This window comes from Homarus americanus, unplaced genomic scaffold, assembly GCF_018991925.1.
Source record: "Homarus americanus isolate GMGI-L3 unplaced genomic scaffold, GMGI_Hamer_2.0 scaffold48088, whole genome shotgun sequence".
NCBI classification, from domain to species: domain Eukaryota; kingdom Metazoa; phylum Arthropoda; class Malacostraca; order Decapoda; family Nephropidae; genus Homarus; species Homarus americanus.
In genome coordinates this window covers 938733-963703 of record NW_024719965.1, presented here as the reverse complement: position 1 = coordinate 963703, position 24971 = coordinate 938733, and the positions used below count along the sequence as shown (strand labels likewise).

Here is a 24971-nt window from a genome sequence, read left to right as displayed (position 1 = left end):
GAAGCGTGAGGCTTTAAAGCTATTAATAAACCCCATCCCTTGGTAAGTCAATTTTACGTAAGTAAGAAGTACTCATGAGTAAACATTAAGAAGACAAAGAACCCCCACACAACCTATAAAGCGATCAAACAACCCGGCCGTAACGTAGGGAGACAAAGCCCCAACTGACAGCTGGTCGTGACGTCATAACCAACACTTCCCATATCGCTGACGTCATTGCATTACCGTAACCCAGGAACAAAAAATTAAATCCATATCTTCCCACTTAGGATTTTTTTTTTTATAAAACATGGAAATAATCATCAGACTTTTGTAAAAGCCGGAGAAGCATCATTGCCAGGAAGTAACAAGTCAGCAAAATTACTTGGCATAAAAGAAAACGTATAAGGTTGCAAGGAATATAAGTTTCACACGAATACGGGAGACTTCCATAGAGAACAAATGTACCACCTGTAAAACTTGTAGCCACAAAAAAATAAATAAATAAATAAAACATGTACGTTAACTTTTGGAAACACGATAATCTTAAAACAGACCAGAAGATATTTTTTTTTCGTTAATCTACGGGGCAATTCCAGAACCCCAGAAGTCACAAGACTTGCATTTTCCGGCGAGTAATATTCTCCTAAAATTCTAAAGAATGTATTTTACTAAACTAAAGCAATGAACCCCAAAATGGATAATGTAACTTGAGCTGCCGCTCGGCTATAACTAGAATAAGGTAAAAATTCGCATAAAAACACCTTTGTTTAAGCTTACGACTGTTCCCAACAATGTTTTAATTTATGAATTTTCCCTCAATATACCTGTGTTAAAGATAAAACTTTTTTTCATAATTCAACCAAAAGCCATTTAACTTGATAACTTGGTACAGCCTTATAAAATGACATAAAAGATGCACAAGTTATGTAAAGCACTCTTAAGACAGCAGTCTGGCTGTGTTCATATAATTACTTTGGTTTCATTTTGGAAAACTAAACTTAGAAGGCTCAAATATTACACAAGCAGCTTCAAAGAATTACAGGTTGATTATATCCCTTTGTAATTCTTATAGTATTAACTAACCTTATAACAAATTATGAGATCCATTATCCTTAATGTGCCTGAAACTAGCAAAACTATGAGATGGCCAAAAGCCACTAATAAAATGCATACCTAAAGCTACCTCATGAAACAGTGGAAGCCAATTCCAATACTTTATCCACTAAAGCTTCTAGATAAGCTTTTAAATGACATAGAAAACAGACTTGCAGCTAGTCTCTTAACTGTGAGCTGGTTAAGACACTTACAGTACAGGGTAAAATAAATAAATAAATAAATAAATATATATATATATATATATATATATATATATATATATATATATATATATATATATATATATATATATATATATATATATATATATATATATATATATATATATATATATATATATATTACACCCTGTATACAGTACTCTTGATTTAACGGAATCCAATACTGTATAATGAACTCGATTTAGAGGAAGGAATTTTTTTCCATTATTTTTAAATAGATTTAGAGAACTAGTTCGTTAAATCAAGATTAATTCCGTTATTATTGCACAGCACTTCTCACACCCGGGAACACGAATAACGTCAATGTTATAAAAAAATTGCAGCAGAAAGTACACTGAACCTCCTTATGCTATACAACGTGCCAAAACTAACAAGGGGGCAGCATCTGGGCGGGCGGATTGGCCGATGAGCTGTGACATAGCAAGGGGAAATCCATTGTGATTGACTGCCTCATGGGGTATGGACCGAAGGAGGCGCGCTGTCATTGGCTCTCACTCTGAGCGGGATGTTGTCACCTTCTTTGACTGAGCGCACAACCAGATACATAGCTCCAGGCCTGAGGTGAAATCTCTCCTTATTTTTGAAGGACTTTCTACCATATTTATATTCTAACTAGAGGGTTACATCCAACACCAACATGTAGAGGAATGGTGAAAATAGTGATATCCATCAAAAAACGCATTTTGGCCAGGGTGTCGCTTCACCCCCTTCTAATGCCAAGCGCCTCAATTATAGTTTTAATTTTTGAAACTTGTGTTTAATTTTTGAAGTTTTGTGGATTTTGGGATAAACCTAGAGAAACCTGGCTCAGCCAAACTTAGATATACAGGTACTACATTATTGTGGTAATGCTGTAATCATCAGTTTTAAACCTACACTATAAAATGGAGTTGTATTCCACAATAAAAGTGTTTCAACCAATAGGTTCATAACATTAAGGGATTACTAAAGGGAAATTGTTACTCCTTTGTAGCACGTGTACTAAGTGGGGTAAAAGTCCATTTTTCTCTCGATATCTTAAAGAGCTAAGTGGTGCTTTAGGCCAGTTTTGAATACTCAGTTGTATCTGCTGACACTTGAGCAGCATATGCAGTACAGCTATTCCTCGACTTACAACCGCCCCAGTCGCACCAAAAATTTTTCAAATTACGTATTCTCGAGTCCCAACGTCAGTGATTGCGATGTGTACCGACAAAATTTTTGTTTGTAATTCACTTTAAAATGGCTGGCAAGCTTAAAAGTGAGTTTTGTGGTGCTGAGAAGAAAAAGAGACAACCATTTTTGATTTCCTATATATTATTTAAGCATTTTCGACTTACAACCAATTCGACTTATGACCTGGATTTGGGTCCCTAACCCCGTCGTACATCCAGGAGCAGCTGTATATACTGTATACAGCTACTCCTTGACTTACGACATACGACCTGCCTCAGTCGGTACCAAAAAATTTTCAAATGACGTGCGTATTTTCTAGACCGAAACGTTTCCGTCCCGTACGAGAACGTCGCGTGGGCTGGGTCACGTGGCCTCGTGGCTACAGCACCCACGCTGTAGAGCGCTCAGTTGGTGTTTGGCTGTCGTTGTTGTCGATAGTGTTCGCGCTGTGTACCGACATTATTTTCGTATCTAATTCACTTTAGAATGACTGGAAAGCATACAAGTGAGAGTGCTGGTGGTGCTCAGAAGAAAAGGAGACAGTCAATTACTTTCAAGACGAAAATGAAGATACTAATGCAGCATGAAAATGGAAAAACAGTAGCAACCATTTCACGCGACCTAGGCTTCTCGCGCTCGACCATATCTACTATTTGGAAGGACAAGGAACGTATTCATGAGGTACTTAAGGGATCAGCACCTATAAAGGGAACTATAATAATGAAGAAAAGACAAGATCCCATTCATGAGATGAAAAAACTACTTGTGATATGGATGGAAGACCAGATACAAAAGCATGTACACTTAAGCCTTCTAACCCTACAGGCTCAGGCAAGAAGCCTTTTCGAAAGCCTGAAGGAGCAGGCAGGAGATGAGTGCGACCAAACCTTCACAGCAAGTCATGGGTGGTTCCAAAGGTTTAAGAATCGCTACAGTTTACATAATGTAAAGGTGAGTGGGGAGGCAGTTAGTGCTGATGTGGGTGCTGTCGAAGCTTTTAAGGAGGAGCTATATCGTGTCATCGTGGAGGGAATTATTCGCCTGAGCAAATATTTAATGTGGTTGAAACTGGCTTATTATGGAAGCGCATGCCTAAACGGATATACATCCACAGAGGCGAAAACATTGCTGGGATTCAAGGCATTCAAGGACCGAATCACACTTCTTTTGGAGGGGAATGTAGCTGGTTTCAAGATAAAGCCCTCCATGATATATCATTCAGAGAACCCAAGGGCTTTTAAACATGTCAGCAAGCACTACATCCTTGACCACCGAAGGGTCAAGACGTACCTGGCGCTCCTCTCAGAGCAGCCAGGTCAACTGTTAAGTTGGCCCATACCAACTCCCTCCCCTGAACCCTCCTCCCCACCGGAATATCAACAAGTTCTCGCCAGAAGTTACAATTTCATTTAGGAAAGGAATGGAACCAGTGTTAACAGAGGTGAACAGTGCGTAAGTCAGTGAGAACAACTCAACAGTAACAGTCGTACCCAACTTAACCTTCACAGTGAGGTCCCAGGTACCCAGTGATAACGGCCCGTGAGACCCAACAACAACCAGCGATGTGTTAATCCGTCTATGATAGGAAGGACTGGGACCACACCTCACTCATAACCCCATCTGTGAGGGAATTACTATACCATGTCAGGTCCCTCATAACACCATCTGTGAGGGAATTACTACACCACGTGAGGCCCCTCATAACACCATCTGTGAGGGAATTACTACACCACGTGAGGCCCCTCATAACACCATCTGTGAGGGAATTACTACACCACGTCAGGTCCTTCATAACACCATCTGTGAGGGAACTACTACACCACGTGAGGTCCCTCCTAACACCATCTGGGAGGGAGTTACACTACATGTTTGCTATTCAACACCTACATTAATCTGTATGCTCACTGTATGTTCCTTTACCTTTCTCTAATAAAGGCTTTTGTTAAACCACCAATGTATGTAATAAGTCATTTATGTCCAATGTATATTTTCAGCCTTCGGGCTGCAGAACTTTTTTAATAAACCGTTAATTATTATTATTATACTGCCAGTGTTTTATTGCAGTAACAAGAATGCATGGATGACCCTAGTACTGTATGAGGATTGGTTCATGACTTTTTCATTCCACGAGCAAAGGAATAGTCTGCAACAAGGGATTGCATTCAAAATTCTGTTCATTTTGGATAATGCTCCGGGACACCCACCACACCTGGACGATATGCACCCTGATGTTAAGGTAGTCTACATTCCACCTAACACTACTTCTATCATCCAACCCATGGATCAAGGTGCTATTGCAGCTTTTAAAGCTAATTATTTATGTACGACCTTCGCTCAGGCTGTTGCTGCTACTGAAGGTGAGAAAACGCTCAAGAGAGTTTTGGAAGGACTACAACATTCTGAAATGTATAAGAACATAGCTGCAGCATGGGATGAGGTTACAGGTCCGTGCATGAATGGAATATGGAAGAAAGTCCTGAAAAGTTATGTGAACAGTTTCAGAGGATTTAATGAAGATGAAGTAATTTCTGAGATTAGTAACAAGAAAGTGGAGTTGGGTAAACAGCTTGAGTTAGAAATTGATAATGATGTTGTTGAGTAGTTGGTTGAAAGTAACAGAAGAGCTAACTAACGAGGATCTTATTGAATTGGAAGCACAAGAAAATGCAGAGGAAGAAGAGAGTCTAAATGTAGAAGAACCTGCACTCCCCAAAAATTTTACAGTGAAGCAAATGGCAGAGGCATTTGCTACAATTAATAAGGGGATGCAAATGTTTGATGGAATGGATCAAAATGTTGAGCGTTTTGCCAAAGTTGGCATAATGTATGGAGTGGGAAATGAAGTTAAGGTTGCAGAAATAAGAAAGGGAGGACAGAGAGAGGGTATTCCAGTTAGAGTTGTTGGACAAGAGAGCTACTCTGGAGTCGTGTGACGTCAAGTTTGATGTAATTAAAGTGAAAAAGTTTGTGCCAAAATTTGACGAACATGATCTGGAAGAGTTTTTCAACCAATTTGAGCAGATTGCCACAATACTTTCCTGGCCTCAGCAGTATTGGCCCTTGCTGATCCAGTCTGTCCTTGTGGGCAAAGGCCATTCCACTTACTTGTACCTAACCAGCTCTCAGTAAAATGAGTACCTGTACTGTATTCTGTGGTCAAGGAAGCCATTTTGAAATCTTACCAGTTGACAGCAGTCATATAGAGGTAAATTTAGAAATACATTCAAATTGCCCGATCAATCACATATTGAATATGGTCACACTGTCAATAAGTTGCACAACTGATGGCCATCGGCTAGTGGAGTTAAAACCTATGATGAACTTTGTGAATTGACTGCACTAGAGCAGTATTTGAGAGGAGTCCCCACAGACGACCATATGTACGTTTGTGAGAATGAAGCTACAACTATTGAGAGAGCTGCCATTTTGGCAGAAATTTTCAGTCTTATTCATAAACATAAAGTTAATGAGGTTCCAGGCCCAGCCGTGACTCCAGCTCAAGGTGGTAAGCACCCGTTTGGTAGCATAGGAAATAAACTCTCCTTTGAGAATGTTGGCAGAGGTTCTGATGGCCATGGTGGTAATGGATTTAGCGGGGTTATGACTTCTGCGTGTTTTTCTTGTAGAAAGCCTGGTAACTATATTGCCCAATGTCATAAGCTCAAAGCTAAGGAGTCCCATGAAATGCCTGTTGCTAATTTTGTGTTTGTCTCAGCAGATGATGTTGCTGCGGTTTCTGACCCAGTTTGTGTGGATCCCAAGGATTTGTTCCAGTCCTTTCAGTTTCCTGGTTTTGTGTCCGTGTCCGAGGGTAGTCCTGCTGTCCCTGTGTGTATTTTAAGGGATACTGGTGCTTCACTCAGTATTCTGTTGAAAAGTGCTCTTCCATCTGTGGAAGAGGCTTATACTGGTGAGCACGTTGTGTTGTGGGGCGTTAGTGGAACCACTTGCATTCCTTTGTGTAAAGTGTACCTTTGGACGAACCTTTTGTCTCAGCCAGTAAAAGGAGTAACGTTCCTCTTGGGAAATGATTTAGCTGGTAGCATTGTTGTTCCAGATCCAGTTGTGTGCTCTACACCTTTTAGTAATAACCCTGCTGCAGACCTTGTGAGTAAGTGTGTTGAGTTATTCCCTTCTGGAGCTGTAACCCGTAGTCAAGCTAAAATGGTGACAAATGGGACAGATGTGAGTGATCAATGTGATGTTTTGCCTGATTATGATTTGAATGGACTGTTTGATGTTAAGCCAGAGCAGTTAGATGCAGGTTTAGTAGATCAACCTGTTAGTGATGTGTCAAGTGATGTAAAGGCAGATTCTAAGAATCATGTGAATGTTGATTTCAGTAACCTTCTTGTCACAAGAGAGATGTTGATTTCTGCTCAAGAGTCTGACCAGGCGCTGGTTCCATTATTTGCTAGGGCCGTATCAGAACCAGAGTCATTATGAATGTAGTGTTTCCTCAGGCATAGCAGATTTTTGCCATACATGTCATGTATGCCAGTTAGCTGGTAAGTCCAATCAAGTAGTGTCACCTGCACCTTTAAAACCTATACCTGTTGTTGATGAGCCATTTGCAAAAGAAGTCATTGATTGCATGGACCCTCTTGCTAAAACCGAGTGATAATGAATATTTGTTACCGGTGATGTGTGCTTCCACTATAGATCCGGAAGTTATACCTGTGCGGGCACTTGGTTTATATTATATTATATGTTGGTTTATATCACATCTATTGTATGTCATCAGATGTACTACACAGTTTAGTTTGGGATTCTCACCAAGTGAACTGATATTTGGCCGGAATATCCTTGATCCCTTGAAATTATTGCATGAGAATCGGGTAGGAGATGAAACTGCAAAAGATAGAAAATTTAATGTTGGGGATAATGTGCTTTTGTTCGTGCCCATTAGGAAGTTCCCCCACCCCCTTTTTTTTACGGGGATTAGCCCACCCGGTCACAGGTCACTGACCCACGTCGGGGCCTGGGTGGCGAAAATTTAATAATAATAATAATTCAGATAAGTAAAATTAAAAAAAAAATACAAAAATAATAATAACAATAATAATACCGACACTGCATTAATAATAATAATAATATTGTAACAATAATAATAATAATACTGTAATAACAATGCAATAATAATAATAAAGAACCCTAGAGAAATAAAATAAAAAAGATCAAGAGTGAGAAACAATATATGTATGCTGTGTTGTCAATGTTAAGAGAAACAAGTGAGACCCTGCAATTGGGTGTAAATGAGGCAGAAAGTCAGATCAGCAACCTGGGACTTGGTCACAATTTTTGTGATACCATATGGCAGCAGGGTCTATCACTAGACACACATTATGCTTCCAATATCTTCCCAGGCAGTAGTACCTCCCTGTTTGGTAGCTGCCTATCTACCTCTGAAGTTTTGAGTAAGGTAGGAGATGTTAACTATGTCATAGCCACACCTGAACGTATAAAATCTAAAAGACTAGTACATGTGAATCTGTTGAAACCCTATTGTGTTAGACCTGATTAAAATGGTGTTGTATTGTGATATTGAAATTAGACAAATGAAGGTGTAAGGATAACATTATTGCTGATACTCTGTCTAGGCCATTATTAGGTAGGTAGATTTGATAACTGTGTGTTGCCAGTGTAAAACCCCGAGTTTTATTTTAAGGAGGGGGGTGTTATGCATGGCGTAATGTACATTGGTGCGTTGCGCTGTGCATAGTGAAATAGTTTTCAGGAATGTTACCCCAAGTTATGTAAATATAATTTTGTATAATGATGTGTGAGCAGGGCTGGTATTTGATACATAGAATATTTTTCTGTATGTAGGCATTTTTGCAGCATAATGTGGGAGTTCATTTATATTAGTTTTAGGTTGGTAGATCCCTGGAGTATGGAGCGATGTCAGTCACTGGCTGGCCTTGGGAGTAGGAGGATGTCTCAGTTTGTCAGTGGTGGATACCTTTTCAAATAGAATTTAGTTGAATATTATCTATTCAGTGCTGCTCTATTATTATTTATTTTGTGTAAAGTGCAATCAATGGTTATTACAAAGTAGTTCATGGTTATTTACTGAGCATATATTAGTGGTTTATTAAGGATTATGTTTATTCTTTATTCTCTTGATTTAATTTATCTTATGGAACCTACACACTTATTATGGAAAAAATTATTTAAATCTTCTGTAATGTGTATAATTCCAAACCTTCACTCCAGAACTGTTGGGATAAAGAAGAGGCTGTGGTTGAACCTAGGACTAAGTTGTGCTGAGTTGCCAATTTTTTTTAAGTGCTATATTTGCCCTCATTTGTATGTTAATCTTCAACATAATTCAAGTTAATAAGTTATGGCATAACAATACATAGAAAATCTAAAATGGGTGTCTCTTTTTCTACTCAGCACCACGAGAACTCTCACTTTTATGCTTACCAGCCATTTTAAAGGGAATTACAAACAAAAATTTTGTCGATACACAGCGCGATCACTAACGTCGGGACTCGAAAATACGTAATTTGAAAAATATTCTATACAACTGCAGCGGTCGTAAGTCAGTGAGTACCTGTATATATATACAGTCTGCGCGGAGTTAGTTCGTCCGCTGAAAAAAAAATGCAAACTGTATTTACTGTTATGTTATAAAAATAAAGTCAAGGAACATTTACCACTTCAATTAATACTTTGTAATGTTCCCTTTGCACTTCAGGCAGTCATTTAGCAAGGTTTTGCAAGAGGTCAGGTGGTAAGTTAGCCCAGATATCCTTGATAGCTGCCTCTAGCTTTGGGATTGATGACGAGTCAGTGTCGCGCAGACGACGCTTAACAATGGACCATAAATTTTCTACCTGTATTAGGTTGAGATCTGGGCTACTGCCAGGCCAGTCATTAAAGAAAGGTACCTCACAGTCTTTGAGCCACTGTATGAAACTTTTAGCAGAGTGGCATGGGGCACCGTCCTGCATGAAAAGGCTTGCCTTAGCTTTATCAAATGATTCAGGTAAGAAATCACTGAGCAGTTCAAGATAGTTGTACTGATTCATCATCTGGTTCTTAGGGAGGATTACTAGTTCACCAACACCATAATACATAAAGCAAGCCCAAACCATAAGCGAGGCAGGGTGCTTAACAGTCTTCACTGTGTACTGTGGGAGATGTGCTTCCGAGTGAGGCGGGCGGTACACCCTCCCTCCACCACTGCCAGTCACAAAAAACGTAGCCTCGTCAGACCACAAAACACTCCTCCATGACTCTAAACCCCACACTGCATATTTCTTGCAAAATTTCACTCTAGTTTCCATCTGTCTCTTCGTCAGTAGAGGTTTACGACGGTGCACGGAAGCTCTTAAATCCAAGGTCATCATGGACGGCTTGTTGAACACAGCGTAAGGAGACGTGGCTGAGAGGACTGGGGGTTTCTGTATTTTACTTTGCGTGTTGTGAGGGCGGGATTGGACTTAACTTGGGGTGAAATAACCTCAAGTGTCCGTGGAAACAAAAATTTAGGCCCACCAGACTTGGGAAGAGAAGCTGGCAACATGTCCTCTCCAAGCTCACAGTAACGCTTCACAAGTTTCTGCACACCATGCAACCCCACACCAGCCAGAGCAGAAGTATTTCTCAATTCATGGTTTGCTTTGTACAATGCAATCACTGCTGCAATGTCGTCCCTTGTATTAACCCTCCTGGACATCTCTGATGGCCACCATGTCAGGGTAATGCACCGCAAATGAGGCAAAAAATGGCCACGGGACGCACAAACTCGCAGAGTTAACCTTCCCCTCACGATTGCCAGAGGCGCACTGAGAGTAAGCTGTGACGTGTGCTCAGTTGCCATGTGTCACCACTTGCCAACCAACCAAGTGTACGAACATCTCGCATCCCGGGACAGCCTTCAAAACATATGAACTTATTTACGCGATGTTTGTTCGTCGGCCCTATCACAACCTAACTTTCCGCGCAGATAAATAGGGAGAGTGCGAACATTGGGTGACACATATCGTTACATTACTCATACTGGTCTTGTTTCCGTGTGGTCGTGACTTTTTAAACAAATCTATCCAGAGTATCATTAACATACAATAATATAACTAATTGTATATGTGTTGGGCAATATTCTCACTTCGTTCTTTTATATCCTTATTACTACTGTATTTCTTTCTTGACGTTGACATGTCAGAAGAAATTCCTGACGATGTCACGATGTCAGCCACTCCGTAGAACAAGTTCGTTATACCGGACGACGTACTAGAGAGGAGCCCCGAATTATATACTATACAGTATACTAACTGACTTGTTTACAAAAAGCTGAAACTGGAAAATCAATCTGTTTTTATGCATATCTATATTTTGTTGACTTTTGACCAATTTAAACGTTTACATCGTTCAGTTTATAAATGTGAACTGCCAAATCTATTAGCCTGAAATCTGTAAATTGCAATAAAGTTATTCTAAACCACAGTGTGAAATATGTACTTGTAGTGCAATGTAGTGTAATGAGATGCAACCATTTTAAAGCCTGCAATACATTTCCCTATTTCACTGCACTTTCCTACAAGATTTACATAATCTCTTGTAATCATAGATAAAGCTAAAATACATGGTACCCTGTATATATACTAATAGGTATGGATTACCTGTTGAATTGGGTGTAAGCAATCTTGGGTAAAAATTATCTAGTAAGTTGGGTACGAGTGGACTATTTTTGGGTACGAATTATCTTGGGTACGATATGACCCTAACCCAGTTTAAGCTAAGCCTACCGGGGGTCCGGGGGCAGAGCCCCTGGCTAGGGGTTAAGTTAGGGTAGATGACTCGTTTTCTCCCCCGCCCAAAAACCCCAATTTCCCAGGCTCTCCCCCATTATTGTTGGGGGGCAAAAGCGAGCAATTTCCACCCAAAATGAAAGTCAGATTAAGTTAAAACACACCAAAATACACTGGAAAAACATATTGGTCAACCCATAGGGACTTATGTCTTAAGTAAAAATTTACCAAGATGACATTTACTATAGAACCTAATATAACCTGACCTAACCAACCAATGAAACCTACCTAACCTTACCCAACTTCCTAGACAGGGGGGGACCCCTCCCCCCCCCGGCATATTAAACAGCTAATTAGAGCAGTCATGGTAAAATAGCTCTAGCAGGGACTTAACTGGTCACGGCAAAATATCCACTACACAGTATAAATTTGCAGAAATCAGTTATAAATTTACATACTAACTGTAAACATTATTCCATGGCTAATAAAAATTGGGTAAAACCCTATTTCTATGTTAAAACTCATGGAGATGTATTGAAGGTAATATTGCAGTAAACAGCAACCACAGAATACCGGAAATTCACTACACTCAATCGATACAACTATTTTTTCTATGATTATTTATTTTTTATATTACATTAGGTTAGGTAAAACATTTTTAATCAGGTTTTGGTTGCTGTTTTCTGCATTTTTCCGTATTTAATTCTAAACTTGCTTGTTACCCACGTATAGATATATGAAAACTCCCTTTGGTTGGTTGGTTTTTTTTTACCAATGGGAACAAATTACACTACCTCACGAGTTAATTGAAATAGTCATGTAAAATTCTTACTTCATATACAAACAATTACTTCACCGTTAAATTGGAACTTTAAATGTGTGTCGGGTTAAGGTGTTGTTATGTCATTAAAGGTAGACTCCTGGGCAGCCACACTCACCGTACTCCCGTTGACAGCAGTTTCCAGGCGCGGACGTTTGCACGGTGGTGGCTGTGAATTGGCAGCCTGCAATTCTGACATTTATCCCGCGATTCACTCACACATAAATCAAAGACTGTTCCCTGCAGGACACGAGGTTACTAAATCCCGCGAAACCGCCATGCGTCTGAGTGCTGAGCGCATTATATGTAAGTCTGGACACCAACCGGCAAATCGATAACTTCTTCCTAATGATTTATATAAATTTAGCATTAATTTATTATATTCTTAATCACTGAAATATTTTCGTTTAATATATTATTATATATATAGAAGTGATATATATTCCATATAACTAACAAAATTTTCATTCCTGTACTAATCATTAAGATTTTATAGTAATCTTTCTCTAGGTCACCATTGCATTGTTATAGATGAATATATCACCCACAATATTTTGCCTTAACTACTGGGCATTCATGAAGATACATATAGATGGCTAACAAATATTGTTAGACATGTTACTTAGCGGCCATAATTTTCAGAAGCATTTCCAACTTGAAACAAACGCTAGCTTTCTTCTCATTGACAATCACGCTTATCTCTTATTCTGAATGTTTACAAGACGCCATGGTTAATGGTACAGATGATGGTCAGGCATTTGACTTCATTAGAGAGATGTAGCAAAATATAGTAAGACCCCAGAGACCATTAACTTGTTATTTAAACTATAAATGGCTACGTAAAATTTTTGCAAATAATAATTTATTAGTACCAGACAAAAATAGTATATTATAAATTATAAATTTGAAGAGAATGTGAAGTAACAGAAAGAACGAGCAAGGTTGTGAGGTCATAAACTTATACATACAGTTTGCTACACTTAACTGAAGTCATGGAGGAGACTGAAATTTGAATTTAACACGGAAAACAGATATATGACCATATCATTTATTTTAGAAATCCGATATATTTATTAAGAGGAAACCAGGATTAAATTATTGCTGATTGCTGACATGGGACTGGTCAGTAGTTCAATGTTGCTAATATCTGTTTATATATATTTCAACTGAATAGAAGGAAAGATAGAAACCACCAAGCAGTCACAGTTGTTAGAATCTGCTCTTGCATCTTAATAGGATGTCTATGATTTTTTCCCAAATGTTCGTGTTTCTGTGTTGAAAAAACAGTGAGTTGGTGCATATGAATTTAGTGATCCCTCCTATAGCATAAATTATAAGTTTAAAGCTGTTATTGGACAGGGTTATGCATTACTGTATAGGAAATATATAGTTAAAGTTGAATTTTTTTCAGTATGATATTTAACAGAAATGGAAACGATAATCCATAGAACCTACTAGAACCTGACCTAGCAAACTCATCATATTAGGTCAAGTTCTAGTAGGTTCTATGCATTATCGTGTGCATTTATGCGTTTAATATTATGCTAATAGTATGTACAAAAAATATAAACCAAATAACATAGGAAACCCTACCTTACCTTACCTAACCTCTCTCTGACAGTTATATATGGGGTTAAAAATGCCCAGAATAGAGAGATCTAAATGATTCAGTAGTTTATATCTTGGGGCGCGCTATGTCAGAAAGTAAAGTAATACCAAAAAAAGGTTAAATTATCATTTTGGTCATCCACCTATTTGGAAGTTGAAATTGTGGTAAAATTTTAGTTTTGGTCATCCTTGTATTTAGATATCCAACCTAACCAAGCCACCGAACTTAGGAACTATTATAATCTAACCCTCCATTTATGGTGGGGGTTAAATTCCTAAGATTCCCCAGATGACCAAAACTTTAATAATACAGTACCTAAAAAATACCCTTACTGATTTTTTTTTAAGTATTGATAAATAGACAATTAAGATTTTATTTATATATTTATTTATTTTTTATCCTCTTCGCCAAGGATTGACTCGTTAACCGTTTGGGCGGTCGGTCATGTCTTTGTTACCCACTGTTGACAACTACTGGGCAGGCACCAGCTCCTGAATACATCTGAAACTGCTCCAGTGTTGGTCAAGTCTGGTCTTGAAAGAGCTCACAGTCAGTACCGTCACAACACTCTCTGGCAGATTGTCCCAAGAATTTACAATTCTCACTCCAAAAAAAGTTTGCCCTCACAGTTTTCTGGACTCGTGGCTTCTTCAACTTTGAGCTGTGGCCCCTTGTGGGGTGTGTGTCCGCCAGCTCCAGGTATGGACACTCGACTGAATAGTGTGCCTTTGAGATATTTATACTCCTCAACTAGGTCACCCCTTGCCTATCTGTTGTATACTGTAAGTTAGGCAGTTGTAGGCATTCTTAATCTCTCTGGATAACTGAGGTGCCAAAGTGCAGGCACCAGTCTGGTGGCCCTCCTTTGGATATTATCAATCAACTGACAGTCGCTATCATACCTCGGGGACCAGACGGGGTGACAGTACTCCAGGCGAGGAAACACTTCGCTCTTGAAGATTGTTACGATTGACGGACGGTCAAGATATCTGAATGACCTTCGAGTAAGAATTAGTAGTTTAGTTGCTTGGGTAAAATTTTTGTTTCACTCATCCCTGTATTTAGATATCTAACAAAACCTAATGTAGCCTATCCTAACCTAGCCAAAGAACCCAGGAACTATATCTAACTTAACTGGACACCCCCTAGACCCCCCCCTTTCTGGTGAGGGGCTTTGCCCTAGATGATTGAAACTAAAACGATACCGTTGCTTGATTCACCTTCTCACAATGGTCCGAGAACTTCAGTTTATTTTTAACATACACATCTACTGTAGGTCCTTTTCACATTCAGTCTCAATTTATGCACTCTCTTCATCCTGTTTGGACATATGATACGCCTCCTCACTCTTGGTCCGTGCCAGGTGCAGCCTCTTACACTTCGTGACATTGAATCTTAGCAGCAATTTTTTCCATTCTTGAAGCTCTCGGAGATCTTTCTGCAGGTTAAAGTTCTGTAGAAGACATAGATGGGAGGTTATATTAATTATAACAATTGGCTATTGAACTGTGTTGGATGGTAAAATAGCTCAAGGGCTATTAAGCCGGGTCACCTGGTAAAGTAATCGGTAATGTCTGAGAACAGCACTACCATCAGGAGGAGTTGTTTGATTCCGGAAAATTTTCCACAGACGTTCATATAATTACAGTAAGTATTTTAAAAGAGGTGATAACTTTTATTTAATTATGGTAAATTTGGAAGACACACCTAGCACCGGTTTTTACTTCGACAATGTGTTTTTCCACTGTTTTATATGTGATTTAAATGCATTTGAACTTCATTTACATCAGAAATCACCAATTTTTTAATTCCCCCCACGATCCTGGAAACCTGTTGGGAAGTGGGATTTGTTAGGTGGGAGGGAACGAGTGACTTACTCCAGAAATGAATGGCAAAATCACAAGAATCACATAAAAAAACACCAGAAAAACACATTGCCAAACCCAAGAAAATGAAACAAACCTAACCTTAACGTAACCCAAATCTAACCCAACCTAATCCTAACCAAACCTAAACTAATCTAACCCAACCTAATCCTAACCAAACCTAAACTAATCTAACCCAACCTAATCCTAACCAAACCTAAACTAACCTAACCTAACCTAACCTAAACTAACATAACCTAAACTAACCTAACCTAAACTAAACTAACCTAACCTCAACTAACCTAACCTAAACTAACCTAACCTAAACTAACCTAACCTAAACTAAACTAACCTAACCTCAACTAACCAAACCTAAACCTAACTTAATGAGTTAGTTAATGTAGAAACGAGCAAAATCACTAGAATTTTTACAGATTATTTTGAGGTAATTTTATGAAGTTTGATATTATTGATTTGCAATGGAAATGTTACGAAGAAAAGTTGTTGTAAGTGATGAGAGAAGGATGTGTACCAAGCTAGATTTTGCCTAACTTTTGCCGGGTGGATATTCCAATGATACCTTAATTATGAAGTATTTTATATTTTTTTATTTTTCTCAATGATCATAATCACCGGTAGTGGGCAAGGCATGAAGGATGAGGAAATTAGTGTAAAACACAGTGACAAAAATTATCATATGACACAAAGACGATGTTTATATGTGCTTTGTATGTGTAGAAGTTAATTACGTATATACGGACATTATTCCTCTGACAAATCTATCAAATCACTGCGTGGCAATTGTTTGTTTACAACCAACCCTCTCAGTTCAAGCATACTCGCACATCCAAAAATAAATAAAATTGCACCATGCCGCTTTACAAAGTTGCTTTAATTGGTACCAGATATCAAAATTACGTAAGTTATTTCTGTTTAATATGGTAGGGGGTCTGCCCCTCGGCTCGGCAGTGGGGTAAGGTTAGATAGGTTTCTTTTTTTGATTACTTGGTTAGGTTCAGATTCTAGTAAATATTGTCACTTTTAAAATACATATTATAATGATAAGAATATCCGTGGTGGTAGTGCTGTTCTCAGACTTTACCAAATAATGTACAGTTTTATACAGCAGGGTTTATTGTTTTTATGGATGATATATGCGTAACCTAACCTTGAGTCACGTCAGGTTTTCATTGTGTCCAAAAAAATAAAAAATTAATGAGTTTTACTTTATTTCATCAGAGGAATTATTCAGTAAGTTACAAGACATGTTGTTCATTTTAAATTGAATGGTAATTTTATTTAATAAGCAATAATACTGTATACTCTTTTTCAGATTTTGATAATGAAACTGCGTGATTAAGGACTTACCCAGCAAAATTCTTCGATCTAGTTAATGGTCTAAAAGTCTGCAAAGATGGGAGCTGGTAGCAGCAGCATTAGTGATCTGGCCTCCAATCAATACCTTAAGCGTTTTGTCAGCACAGAAGTCATTACTGCCAATGATCCCTTTTGGAATCAACTCCTGTCATTCACATTTTCTATACCAGACTCCAGGTGGGCACTTTCTTTATTCTTCTGCTATATATTCATTGTGTTTTATGACGGACTGTTCAGTGATTCTTATAATATGTGTGGTACTACAATACTGTACTTTTATCTAGAATGTACATACATTAATCCTCACCATAAACCAGAGGTTCTTAACCTGGGGTCCATGGATGGGCTTCAGGGGGTCCGTGAAGGTCAGATAAAAATTTAACATTTATCTTTAAGCCAAACAACAACAACCTTCTCATTGAAATGAACTTTTGAGCAGAATTAAAGTTTTGTTTTGTTTAATTTGCACAAGATGATTGTATTTCATTTTTGTATGGAGTGGCCATTAATTTTTGCATAAAAAAGTGTGAAACATAATTCTTTGTTAAGATTGTTTACTTTATTCATACTTTGTGTATGTCATACACTGTATGAGGCAATGAATTTTCAATAAAATAAAGTATATTCATTGCATGCAAAGTTGTGCTTATGTGCATTTTTCTAGGGAGGGGGGTCCATAGCTTTCACCAGATTCCCAAAGGGGTCTGTGACTCAAAAAAGATTAAGAACCACTGCCATAAACTAAAATACAGCATATAGAAATCTCTTAATCCTAATCTCAAACTCATGGTCAATAATGAAACTACAGGGTAGTTACTGGGTGGGGGTTCAAAAGATAGGATTGGTTTACAGCATTTCATGATTTCCCCCAATCAGTCTGGCCTAACACCCATTTCCAGACGTCTCTCAACCTTCATTAATTCAATATTACTGGTGCTGTGGGTTGACTGATTTATACTGACAATTAATTTACTCCAACATACACAAATTATCTCACAAAAGAAAATTTTATGCCAAAAAGTAATAGTTAACCCTTAAGCTTCGGGTCACGTCACATAACATTTTGATCTTACCCGGGCTAGATTATGATGTCAAATAGATATTTACTTTTCACCCACTCACACCTGAGAGCCTCCTAGTCTCTTCTAAGAAGCTTCTCAGCTTTTGTGATGTAGGAATGTTGCCCTTGGACTTGACTCATGTCACCATGTGTTTTTACCCCCAACAGCATGTCTAGTACAGTATTGTGATCAATTACTGGAGCAGTAATAATGATTGCTATTAGTGTAAATAGTAATAACATAATAAAACAAGTGCCCTGTACCTCATACTCCCTCATTACTACTGCATCACACACACTCCACTTCACGGTCGACTCTCCCCAGCCTCGGTGTTGCCAACCTGTTGGTAGGACATTTATTTATATCCTGTTTATATCAGCCATGGCCAGTTTGTAAGACTAGAATTTCTTTTTATTTGTTTTTTTAATTGTTCCCCAATATACCCATGTACAGGGGGGTTGCTGCCCACAGCCAGGGGTTAAAGTTTAACAATTTTGAAATACATATAATGACATGTCTGTCATTCATGATGCAATATTGTACAGTACACTATTTATTTGTTATTCATTAATTAGTAAAGATATGTTACTACAGGTTGAACCGCCCTATTTTGGCACCCTTTGGACCTGACCGGTGCTGGACTATAGAATTTTCCGAACCAAAGGTGGTCTTTGTAAAATACATAGTATTATTGTTGTCACACAGTTTTAATGTGCCTAATGCGCCTAATGTTTCTCTGGGCATGCTACACTGTCCTAAGGGCAAAGCTGTACTGTACATGTACTCAAAATAATGTACTAAATGATGACTAAAATTTTTGTCTTGTGCAATCTATAGCATGATTATATTCATATTAATCACTATCTTATAAGAATTTCAGCAATGTAAATTATATTCTCCCCGTCACTTCTGTGACATTTTATAAGCAAAAAACAAAAACTCAATCTAAAGGACATAAATAAACAAATAAATACTTAACTAGACCTTCAGCACCAACTGTCAAACATGTCTCTTTCCTCCCCTCCCCCATCTTCCCAGCCAGGGTTTGGTGTTTTAAGCTTAAAGTTTTTATCTTATATAATGTCACAGACTAAACTTAGGAGAATATAATTTGTATTGCTGGAATCCTTACAAGACTGCAAATAATTTGAATATAAACGTCATATATTTTGCACAAGAGATAAAAATTTTTGCTCTCTCTAATAAAATTCTTAAATTAGAACTAAAATTTGTATGTCTAATGCAAGCTATAGCATGTTTATATTCAAATTAATCACTATCTTATAAGAATTCCAGCAATGTTAATTATATTCTCCCATGTCAGTTCATTGACATTTTATAAGAGAAAAACTTAGTCTTTCTTAAGGACAGATAAATATATAAGCACTAGACCTTGGCATCAACTGTCAAACATATCACCTCACCTCCTCCCCCCTGCCCCCCCACTCTTCTCAGTCAGTAAACGGACCATTTCACGTCCCCTAATTTTAGCTGTGTTTATTTATGAGTGTTGTAACATAATACTACAAAAAACAATGTTTTGTTTATTCTAGGAGTTGGGCTGAGGTGCATCTGGGTAGACTAAATTATTCCATTTAAACAACACTTCGATTTTGTGCGAATTCGATTTAAAGCGACCTCTCTTGGAACCTATCTCGTGTTATATCAATGTTCTACTGTACAGTGTAATTATAATAAACAAAAATTCTCATTCTGCACTTAAAATGACAAAATAGTTACGGTACCTGTACCTGTGCATAAATTGGTGATGTTCACCTGTAAAGAAAAAAAAAATATCTGTACAGTAAATAAAATAAATATGCTAAATATGTTAAGGGTAAATAACAAGTGAAATATTACAGAAACACTTGAAATATCTAGGAACGCACCAAATTCCATGAGGACCAGATGTAAACAAAGGGTATGCCGAACCATGGATACTAGCGTCGGTGGGTATAAGCGGCCATCCGGCAAACTAAAATTTTGCCGGACGACGGGACGTTCCGGACAATAGAGTACTGGATTCAGGGGGTTTAACCTGTATAATTATCTTTGTTTATTAATACCTGCACCCTTCATATACAGCATTTTCTCGATTTAACGAACTATTTCGAGCCACCCCCTCTCCGTTATATCGAAATTTTGACTAAATTTAACTTATTTTCTCTCGATTTAGCGAATTAGTTCACTAAATCGATCGTCATTCTGTTAAATTTTGCGCCAAAATCCACAGCACCATAAGTCACACCAACTTAAGAAATTTTTTACTGCTTAGTTGTTTTGGAAAATAGTCCATTATTAGATTTATTCAATATGAGCTATACAGAGGGTAGATTACCAACAGAATGGAAGAGAGCAATAGTCCTTCCTGTCCCTAAGGCAACTGGTGGATACAGGCCAGTGTCTTTAACATCTTGTTTTTCCAAGATGATGGAGAGAGTATTATTAAACAGGCTTCTATTTATTGTGGGAGATAATCTTTCTAGTAATTTATTTGTTTTTATGAAAGGGAAAGGTACTTCAGACTGTGTTATAAAATGTTTATCAAATGATGCAGACAGATGTAGAGTTCTTGTGGATTTACAAGGAGCATTTGATAAAGCTCACAGTGAAGTAGTTATGAATGAACTGGCTGCTCTAGGGGTATCAGGAAAGTTGGTACACTGGATAAGTAACTACTTGCATGGAAGGAGAGCCTGTGTATGGTATCAGGGATGTTTGTCTGAGGAAAGAGCACTTGAATTAGGCACCCCCCCAAGGGGGAGTATTGAGTCCAATGTTATTTAATGTGTTAATGAACAAGATAGCCTCGCAAGTATATCCTAAAGGTGTTGTAACCATCATTTATGCAGATGACATCTTATTTCAAGGAAACTCTCTAAAAAATTTGCAGATTGCTTTAGATAATTTTAGTGTTCTTTTTCAAAAGATGGGCTTAGTTGTCAATTAAAAAAATAACAAATGTGAATGTAAAGGAAGAGGAACTGAATCTCTTAATAAATGGAAAAAATATTGAGAAAGTGTCAAAATATAAATATTTAAGAATGTATACGTATTGGCTTTACAGTACTAGTGAGGCAGAAATATATCATGTCCTCACTCAATGTAGAGCAAGATTACAGACCTTGAAGGCTCTAGCATGTTGTGGTAAAGGAGCTAGGGTACCCATACTGAGAATGATGTATATTTCTACCATAACATCACTTATAGACTATGCAGCACCTGTCCTCTCTTGTACTGGTGAAGGAAGGTTACGGAAGCTTGAGATCATGCAAAATGAAGCAATGAGAATAATTTTAGGATGTCAAAAGAATGCAATGATTGAGATAATGAAAATGGAACTAGGGTTACAGAGCATTTCACAGAGGGTCAATGAAATTAATACAGTTGCAGCAATTCGATTAATGAGGGGGAATAGTTGGGGTAAATTTGCACAAGATATAAATGATGGCTTAAAAAATAAAGGACCTTCTGCAGGCAAGGCAAGAGAGGATACATGAATTGATTAGTAAATATTAAAAAAAAATTTAATCTGACAGACTGGTGTACAGCTGTTCAGAAAAGTTGTAAGTTAGACATTGTGCCTCTCACAATGAAGAAATCATTACATGACCCAAGACAGTTAAGGGCTATATATGGGAATAAGATTAGTAATTTGCTTAAATTAAACACCTTGCATGTATATTGTGATGGTTTAGTTGTGTCAAGTGGCAGGGCTGGGTGTGGGAGCCTTATAAGACAGTACACAGAACAAGGTACTGATGACACCAAAATTGGACTCTGGCTGAGCAATTTAATATCATCAACACAAGCTGAGTTGTATGCAATGTTAGTAGGATTGGAAAGTGTTGTAAAGAGGAATAAAGATGCATATTTTTTTGCTGATAGTAGGGCAGCTTTGGATTCTTTGAACAGCGGGAGTCCAGTCTTAGAACACATTATTGGTTCATGTAGAAAATTAGTAAATACAATAAGGAAAAAAGGCCATAGTGTTTGATTTGTATGGGTCCCTTCACCTGTGGGCATTGGTCTTAATGAAGCAGTAGATATAATAGCAAAAAGAGCCACGGAAAAGTCCGAGATCGACATAATATGTATTAAAACTTTGAAACAATTAAGGAGCAAATTGCGGAAAATAAAATCAATAGAAGATAATATAAAAAGGAATGAAATGTATGAGAAAAGTGAAACAATGAAACATTACCACCATGTTCTCATGAACACAAATTTTACAGATGGCAAAGATAGGAGCAGGTGGAAAGATTCAGTGTATATGAGGTTAAGATTAGGATATAAATATTACTGGGAACTTGGAGCTGAGAGAAGTGAACAGGATAAAGAATGTAGAGTTTGTAGAACATCCAGATCCCATACCCTGCCACATGACATACTGGAATGCCCATTGCTTAATGTATATAGAAATACCCAGATAAATAATGTCTCCAAACAAATACAGTCGGCCCTTAACATAGGCGGGGGTTACGTAACAGAGATACCGGTGGATGTTAAAAATCCGCGTATTTTTGCTGCCCAAAAAAAAACCCAGGCCCCCATGTCCTTATTTACCGTATATACCTGTGTGTAGTTCAAATTTTTAAGACCAAATTATTTGGCAAAAAATTGGGGGTCGACCTCTAAACGGGTAATAGTTTCGTTAAGTTGAAAAATATTTACCAGTAACTACCAGTAAACAATGGAAACGATGCACCAACGCACCACCAGCTGTGAGTGTCGGTACAGTTGCCAGGGCAGATCTCTTGCGTCATCATAGCAAGCCCAAAGTAGCCAAATCCATGGTATGGTAGCACAGGACGATGTAAAACATAAAGTATTGATTTATTAAAGTTTATTTATAGATACTGGACATAAATTTTTGTTCATTACATTTGAAACATCAATCTTTGTTAATTAAATTTGAAACAAAAGAAAACCACGATACCGTATTTTCATTAAAATATTACATCACAAGTATATTTTACCTTAACTGTGACTGAATGAATATATTCTCGGAAATAAATATGGAAACATAATATTTTTGCTGGAATGACGTACATATTACAGTGGAAAGTGGGATAAAATCATGACGAAAACAATGACTTTCGCTTTCTTTCGTTGTTCAAAAGATTTTACCGTAATCGCTTTTCGAATGGTTTTCAGTTAAAAAACTGTTGTACTCGTACTGTATTACAATAATATTCTATCCTATCATTAGCCTTATAATCCCACAACTGAAAACCATTCGAAAAGCGATTACGGTAACATCTTTTGAACGAAAGAAAGCGAAAGTCATTGCTTTCGTCACTTTCCACTGTAATACGTACATCATTTCAGCAAAAATATTACATTTCCATGTTCTCAGAAATAAATGGTAGTTTTGTTGAAACGTAATGTACAGTATTTAACATTAAAATGCAAAAATAGCTATAAAAACAATTAATACACCCGTAATGTACTGGCTGGCATCTCCACTCGTCCCTGCTCCCGCCAGTCACCTCCTCCCTGCTCTATCCCTCCGCCTCCTCCCCGCTCTATCCCTCCGCCTCCTCCCCGCTCTATCCCTCCGCCTCCTCCACATCGTCACTACTGTTGTATTACAATAATATTCTATCCTAATTCACTTGAATAAATACTACGATACCATATTTCTGAATATTTTCATTAAAATCCATCAAAATCATTTTCCTTGTCATCGTCTTCAACACCAAACAGCTCCTCCCAGTCTCCTCCTTGAACAGGGCTAGAGGGTACGTGTTTTTCAAATCACTTTCAGTTAAAAAAATTTTTACATCACATGTATATTTTACCTAAACTGCGCCCGAATGAATATATTCTCGGAAATAAATAGTAGTTTTGCTGAAACGTGACGTATTTCAATGTAAAATAGGATAAAATACATGACGAAAACAAAAGACTTTACCTAACCTTCCAATGTTCAAGAGATGTTACTCGTTTTTATAATAGTTTTCGGTTAAAATACTGTTATATTACAATGATATTCTATTCATACTGTGCTTGATATAATGCATTCACGGAAATGTAATATTTTTGCTGAAATGACGTACGTATTCCAGTGGAAAGTGGGATAAAATCGTGACGAAAACAATGACTTGCTTTCTTTCGTTCAAAAGATGTTACCGTAATCGCTTTTCGAATGATTTTCAGTTAAAAAACTGTTGCATCACAAGTGAATTAGGATAGAATATTATTGTAATACAAAAGTTTTTTAACTGAAAACCATTCGAAAAGCGATTACGGTAACATCTTTTGAACGAAAGAAAGCGAAAGTCATTGCTTTCTTCACTTTCCACTGTAATACGTACGTCATTTCAGCAAAAATATTACATTTCCATATTCTCAGAAATAAATAGTAGTTTTGCTGAAACGTAGTGCATTTCAATGTAAATTAGGATAAACTACATGAAAACAAAAGACTTTACCTAACCTTCTGATGTTCAAGATATGTTACTCGTTTTTTTAATAGTTTTGTGTTAAAATACTGTTATACTAGTGATATTCTATTCATACTGTGCTTGATATAATACATTCACGGAAATGTAATATTTTTGCATCTACAATGCTGATGCCAACACAAGTGTGGTTACAGCGAGACTGACTGAGTGAGGGAGAGCTATGCGTGTGTGTGTGAGGTTGCGGGAGTGGGCGGTGTCCTGTGTGAGGTGCCGCGCGCGGGTTGAATGGTGCGCGATTTGAATGTACTTCAATTACTTCAATGTACAGAATATTTCTCCGGCGGAGCAATCCGCGTATTTGCAAATCCGTGTATGCTAAACCCGCGTATGTTAAGGGCCGACTGTAGAATGGATGTTTAAAAATAGGAAAATAAATGAAATATTAAAGAAATATAGAAATTTTGCATCAAGACTATAACTGTATGTACAGTACTATAATTGATTATATGAGATATATCTGTACTGGGGATTTATGTGAGTCCTAAGAGGGACATTCCTGGACTGGGGTGGGGATGACTTATGTCACTTCATCCCTT

At 37.7% G+C, this 24971-nt stretch overlaps 1 protein-coding gene across 2 annotated transcripts in view; it reads right to left on the bottom strand.

The window, feature by feature from the left end:
* LOC121860347 (ubiquitin-like modifier-activating enzyme 1) overlaps positions 1–12291 on the bottom strand; it is a 70201-nt gene extending 57910 nt beyond the window's left edge. The window contains exon 1 of one of the 2 annotated variants that reach the window (XM_042357432.1): positions 12172–12291. In XM_042357432.1, coding sequence (XP_042213366.1) covers positions 12172–12252 — 81 coding nt within the window. In that variant the 5' untranslated portion in view covers positions 12253–12291. The remainder of the gene's footprint in view (positions 1–12171) is intronic. The other variant, XM_042357435.1, reaches the window with a different exon arrangement.
* Between the last annotated feature and the right edge of the window lie 12680 nt (positions 12292–24971).